We start from the raw sequence: 6603 nt of genomic DNA, 5'->3' as shown, positions 1-6603 counted from the left end.
GTCTATAGCATGGATTGTAACCCTAATGTTTGGTTAATACATAAAGGTTTGTCTATGATCGACGAATGTGCCTTCGGCATGGAATAAAATCTCTTCGGCTCGACCTCGTTCAGGTGGGGCTTCGTACCGTTCAAAACCGTGTGGAGGTGGTGTGGTCCTCGCAGAGGCGCCTGACGGTGCTCCATTGTCGAGATGGTCTTTTGGGCTCCGTATAGATTCCTATTGTCTCCTCAGGATGGCGAGGGTAGGATTTCTCGCCATGTGTGCACACCAGTAAGTTCTGTTGTCAAGTGCTTCAGATTGATTTGGAGTTCAATGACAGCGACTGTGGATCCGAGGTGCTAGCCTCTATGGGAACAAAGGATTTCCCGACTTTCATCGACAAGCTCAGAACGACTCTAGTAGAGAAGCCGCGATAATGACTTGAATAGGTGATACAAAGATCTCGATGTAATTTTTGTTACGATCGAATGCCATTCTGTAGTACAGCTTTCGAATAACTAGTCGACACGTAGCTTCAGTGCATGTCTTTGGTCTTCCGGTCTTCCCGTCCCACTTTGGCCCCGCGACTTTGGACCGGTTCCTGCGCTGCCACGTACTTGTCATACACCAGCTAACGACGCAAAGTCAGTAAAGTCCACACGCAATCTCGCCAAGTTGCCATGCTGCATATATGGAGACACTCAGACACGAGACATAGAGAGAGCATTATAGCAGAGCCGCAGCCATCTTGTAGGACTAGAAGCTAGAGAGATGGCAAATTGCCTGGTACTGGTGCAGTCTCCCTCCTCTTTCTTCTTCCCCTTCGTTCTCCTGTCGGCTGCGCTGGTTTCGTACCAGGTGAGCATGGTGGCCACGGCGCAGAACGCGCTGCCCGCTCAGGCCCGCGTCGGTGTCATCCTGGATTTGACGACGCCGGTCGGGCGCAGGCGGCGGACCGGCATCCAGATGGCGGTGGAGGACTATTACGCCGCGCACCCCAGCTCGGCCACGAGGGTTGCGCTCCATTTCAGGGACTCCGCTGGCGACGCTCTTCGCGCCGCTTCTGCTGGTAATAATAAGCTCAATAATGGCCGCTCGCTTCACCGTCCGGCATCCTTCGGTTTATACAAAACTTAAGTCAACTACGGCTTACGGTTAACCGATGTTAGTTGTGCACCGTCGGATTTTCTATTTGCTGAGCGTGGTACATCGTTGACTTTGCTGTTTGTGTAATGGTGTTGCAGCGGTGGACCTGATCAAGGACGCGCAGGCGCAGGCGATCATTGGGCCTCCGACCTCTGCTGAGGCCGAGTTCGTGGCCCGCATCGGCGACCACGCCCGCGTCCCGGTCATCTCCTACTCCGCCACCTCCCCCACGTTGACCCCCGTGCAGACGCCTTTCTTCGTGCGCACGGCGGCCAACGACTCCTTCCAGACGGCGCCCGTCGCGGCCGTCCTCGGCGCCTTCAGTTGGCGCGCGGCGGTCGTCGTGTACGAGGACACGCCCTACGGGACCGGCATCCTCCCGGCGCTCTCCGACGCGCTCCAGGGCGTCGGCACCAAGATCATGGACCGCACGGCCGTGCCCAGTGACGCGGACGACGCCCGACTCGACGCCGTGCTGTACCACTTCATGGCGATGCCGACGCGCGTGTTCGTCGTGCACATGCTCTATCCTCTCGCCGCGCGGCTCTTCCGCCGCGCGAAGAAGGCTGGGATGATGTCCCAGGAGTACGTCTGGGTCGCCACGGACGGGGTCGGCAGCTTCATGGACAGGCTCAGCCCCGAGGACGTGGACGCGATGCAGGGCGTCGTCAGCCTCCAGCCTTACGTGCAGCTGACGGATGCCGCCAAGAACTTCTCGGCACGGCTGATGGCGAGGTCCCGGCGGGAGAATCCGGCAGATGGGGGTGTTGCCGACTCAACCTTGATGAGGCTATGGTCGTACGACACGGCATGGGCAATCGCTGCGGCGGTCGAGACGGCCCGCGTCCCCAGCCCGGCGTTCCAGACGCCTGGAGGGACCACGGCGCTGACGGACTTGGACCGGCTCGGCGTGTCGGCCACCGGAACAGCACTTCTCAAGGCGGTGCTCGCCACGACGTTCGAAGGTATAGCCGGCAAGTTCAAGATGGTAGACGGGCAGCTGCAGCTGCCGGCGTATGAGGTGGTGAACATCATCGGCAGAGGAGCCAGGACGGTCGGCTTCTGGACGCCGGAGTTCGGGATCACGCAAGATCTGAACCCCAACAGCGCCAAGGCGCTGAGACAAATCCTCTGGCCAGGCGAGCCATGGTCCGCTCCGAAAGGCTGGACCGTGTCACCGAATGGGCGGATGCTCCTGGTGGCCGTGCCGGCGAAGAACGGGTTCAAGCAGTTCGTGGACGTCTCCCAGAATTCCACAACCGGAGAGGAGAAGATCACAGGCTATTGCATCGACGTGTTCGATGAGGTCATGAAGAATCTCCCCTATCCTGTGAGCTACCGGTACGTGCCGCAGAATGTTAGCTTGGATTCTTATGACAAACTGGTGGACCTGGTACGCGATCAGGTTAGTACCATAACGACCATACTATCGGTGCGTACGTTCCCATTTTAGAAGATGTACGTGCGTTGTAGTGATGGTTGCACATGCAGAAATTCGACCTGGTCGTGGGAGACGTGACGGTCACCGCGAGCAGGATGGCCGAAGTGGACTTCACGATGCCATTCACCGAGTCGGGGTGGTCGATGGTCGTGGCGGCGCAGGAGGACACGGGCTCAAACATGTGGGTCTTCGTGCGGCCGCTAAGCACAGGCCTCTGGCTCGCCAGCCTCGGCTTCTTCTGCTTCACCGGCTTTGTCGTGTGGGTGATCGAGCACCGGATCAACCCCGAGTTTCGAGGCACGCCCTGCCAGCAGTTCGGCCTCATCTTCTACTTCGCCTTCTCGACTCTCACTTTCTCACACAGTAGGCACTCTTCTCACTAATTTTACTAAACTGCATGGGCGTGATTGTGTAATTAAGCACAAGAGAGCTTGTCAATTTTCAGGGGAGAAGCTGCAGAGCAATCTGTCGAGGTTCATCGTCATCATGTGGGTGTTTGTCGTCTTGATCCTGACGTCGAGCTACACGGCGAGCCTGACGTCGATGCTGACCGTCCAGAAGCTCCTGCCGACGGTGACCGACGTGAGGGAGCTCCGGAGAAACGGCCACTACATCGGGTACCAGGAGGGCAGCTTCATCGAATCCTCGCTCCAGAAAATGGGCTTCGACCAGAGCAGGATGAGGAAGTACAACTCGTCCAAGGGGTACGCAGACGCGCTATCCAGAGGCTCGGCGAAGGGCGGGGTCGCCGCGGTGTTCGACGAGATCCCGTACCTGAAGCTCTTCCTGTCGGAATACTGCAAGGACTACATGATGGTCGGGCCCATCTACAAGACTGTCGGCCTGTCATTTGTAAGCTCAGCGCCACGCCACTACATACGATGTTGGGTTCATCAGGAACTCGGATTATACCCTGCTTGTTTGTACGTACGTACGTACTTGACTAATTAGCACTCCTCCTACTTGTGTTTCGCAGGTGTTCCCGAAGGATTCTCCAATGACGGGGGACGTGTCGCGGGGTATACTGACGCTGGCGGAAGGAGAGAAGATGTCCAAGGTCGAGAAGGCGTGGTTCGGGGAGCCGGATGCGTGCCTGCAACAGAGCAGCGCCGAGGTCGCCCCGTCGTCCGGCCTAAGATTCAAGAGCTTTGGGGGGATATTCCTCTTAACCGGCCTGGCCTCCGGCCTCACGCTGCTCGTCTACCTCGCCACCTTCGCCATCCGCGAGCGCAGCGGGCTCCGGGCAGCCGAGGCCACCGCCGGCTCCGGGTCCGGGAGCGTGCCGCTGTGGAAGCTGCGTGCGTGGCTGCAGCACTATGACACGAGGGACCTCCGGTCCCCCACCTTCAGGACGCGGCACGACGAGTTCAACGCCTGCGACTGCGCCAACCGGACGCCCACATGGAACGACGAGAGCGTGAGGAACGGCGGGATGAGTCCGTTCAGCGTGCGTGTCAACTCGGAGATGAATGCCGCTTCTTCTCTGGAGAACACGCCGGCGTCAGAGGCGGGCAACTCATTGGAGCAGGGGGTTGAGGGGGCAACGACCTCTGCGGAGATGGCCACGTCAACAGTGCCTCAACTGCACCGCTAGATTACCAGTTACCGTCTCTTGACTAGACTTATTTCTTTCATGGTAAGCCAGATATTACCAGACCTAACTATAGTTTAGTGGCTCTGATCCCTTAAGTGTAAAGATGCCAAGCAAGTCCAAGAAATTTAGACTATATGCCTTCAGAATGTTAGTTTTAAGTTTTCAACAAAAGCAGAATGATGTGATTGTTAAAACAGACATTGGAAATCATATGGTAGAGTAAAATGGCTCTGTGTACATTTGCCATAGATGGAAGGGTTCCCACCTGTTTGGGTTGATTGGGTGATGCACATTTTTGGAGGTAGGCATGTAGAGATCAAAGTTAACAACACGATTGGAGACTATTTTCAGATTCCATGTCTCCCCTCACTTTTGAGTTAGTTGTTGATGCATCATCTATTCTTTTAGATAATGCTAAAAAACCTAAGGGTGCGTTTGGTTGCAAGGGTGGTCAGGGATGGGTTGGGATCGTCCAGAAAATAGACATGTTTGGTTATAAAGCACTTTATGGTTCCACTCAAAAAAGAGAATATGCCATCACTAGTGCAGAACATGCCTTTATCACCGGTTCGTAAGGGCCTTTAGTGCCGGTTCTGCAACCGGCACTATGGAGTGGAGACTAAAGCCCCCCCCCCTTTAGTACCGGTTCGGCACGAACTGGCGCTAAAGTGCCACCACGTGGCACGAGCTAGGCCCGGGTGCTGGTAGACCATTAGTACCGGTTGGTAGCACCAACCGGTACTAAATGTTTGGGGGGTTTTGGTTTTAATTTTTATTTTTTCATTAATTTTGTGTTTTTCATTTAATTCTTTATTGTTTGCTGGTATTTTACGATACTACATATTGTACACGTTATGCATATATATAAATAGATTTTCTCGTAGAACTGATCATATATATATAATCGAATGTCTCACAACCACCATTAAATATTCACACATACACATGTATATATATACAATTTCTCCTACATGTTGCCTTGGTGCCTTCGGAGCACGATGACAAGTGGTTCATGGGGGCGGTAGCGGGTAATAGTATTCTCCTTTGGGATCTATGACCTGGTCGAGAAAAAATCCCGCTATTTCCTCTTGATGTGCTCGTATGCGCTCCTCTGATAGGAGCTTGTCCCGTACCTCTTTGAACTGTTAAGAAGGAGATCAATATGCACGTGAATTAGTTGTGTGACTAGATATCGACAATCATGTAAGATTTGTAATAGTGTTCTGGCAAACGTACCCAGTCCTGTCTATCAGATCTGCTCCTTTCGGACGCCATCATGCGAATGTTCTCGCAAACGTAGTATGCACACACTTCAGTCCCCGGCGCCTGCTTCAGGGCCTTTACGACAATAGAATTTAATCAGATAATAATTAATCAAGCATGTTAATTAATTAATGGTATTGAAACAAGAATTAAAGAGATGGTAACTAGCTAGCTGGTACTACTTAATTACTTACCTTGGGTCGATACCAACATAGCTTTTGTCGCCATTTTCCTGGAGTCACCTTGATGTACTTTGCCCAAGCCCTACCCGCCGGCAAAGAAAATTAGTAAAGGAGTTATTAAAAATAGTTCATATCAGGAAATGACGAACTAAATAGGCCTAGATATAGTTAATAATGATTGAAATAACCTGTCGACTATCCCCTTCACGATGCTGTAGTCACTATTTTTTTTAAGTAGTGAGTCCAGTACTTCAACTTTTCCTTCGTCAACTTTAATGTCTAACAAGATCCAGTGGAAGCTGCATGCGCATACGTTTGCATGTATAAATTAAGCGGGCATCTGCATAACACTAATCAACTATAACCCTAAACCCTATACACTTATTAACATGTAGCTAGTAAGCAAAAACAGAATTTATAGTACAAGACAGTGTGACTCACTCGAAGTTGTAAGGAAGTAGTATATCTTCATTGATATTGAGGCGCTTCAAGAACTCTAGCATGCATTTCTCTACATCTTGTCTACACCATTCCAATTTCCATGTGTATTCATTAATGGTATTTGGGTCAATGAACCCAATGCCATAGCGTTCAGCTTTTTTCATTTCATACATCTTCATCCTGCATAATACCACAGAAAAGAATATATAGTGAGGATATATAATTACAGGTAATTAATGATCAATCAATGAGCACTAGAGCTAGCTTGAGACTTAAATCACAGAAATAAATCACTTACAGACAATAGCAACTGACGATAGATTTGTCGAGTGCATCTTGATTGAATAACTGAAATAGTTCTCAATACTCAACGGCCAGAGCTTTCTTATGGAAGTAATGATCTTCCTCGACTTGCACCATGAGGGACTCTCGATTGGAAATCTTGGTAATTTTCATGTACCAATTATGCAATTCATACATTCTCGTTGGGAGGTTCTTGACCTCCTCGGGCTCGACCAAAGGTTCACCGCAGACATATTTCCGTTTTATTTCCT

At 51.7% G+C, this 6603-nt stretch overlaps 1 protein-coding gene across 1 annotated transcript; it reads left to right on the top strand.

Annotated features, from left to right (window-relative positions):
* The first annotated feature begins 592 nt into the window (after positions 1-592).
* LOC109747227 (glutamate receptor 2.8) lies at positions 593-4489 on the top strand. The gene is made up of 5 exons (XM_020306316.4): positions 593-1051; positions 1227-2533; positions 2620-2932; positions 3015-3421; positions 3546-4489. Exons 1-5 carry the CDS (start codon positions 754-756, stop codon positions 4161-4163), a joined length of 2943 nt encoding a protein of 980 aa, XP_020161905.1. The 5' UTR covers positions 593-753; the 3' UTR covers positions 4164-4489.
* Positions 4490-6603: the final 2114 nt, after the last annotated feature.

The sequence above is a fragment of the Aegilops tauschii genome, chromosome 2 (assembly GCF_002575655.3).
Source record: "Aegilops tauschii subsp. strangulata cultivar AL8/78 chromosome 2, Aet v6.0, whole genome shotgun sequence".
Classification (NCBI taxonomy): domain Eukaryota; kingdom Viridiplantae; phylum Streptophyta; class Magnoliopsida; order Poales; family Poaceae; genus Aegilops; species Aegilops tauschii.
This window is presented reverse-complemented; position numbering and strand designations above follow the sequence as displayed.

What these genes read in the sequence shown, in the direction of transcription:
- LOC109747227 (XM_020306316.4), top strand. Translation starts at nt 754, where the DNA reads ATGGCAAATTGCCTGGTACTGGTGCAGTCTCCCTCCTCTTTCTTCTTC. An exon ending in TGGACCTGGTACGCGATCAG is followed by an intron (nt 2,534 to 2,619) that starts GTTAGTACCATA and finishes TTGCACATGCAG; the next exon opens with AAATTCGACCTGGTCGTGGG. An exon ending in AGACTGTCGGCCTGTCATTT is followed by an intron (nt 3,422 to 3,545) that starts GTAAGCTCAGCG and finishes TGTGTTTCGCAG; the next exon opens with GTGTTCCCGAAGGATTCTCC.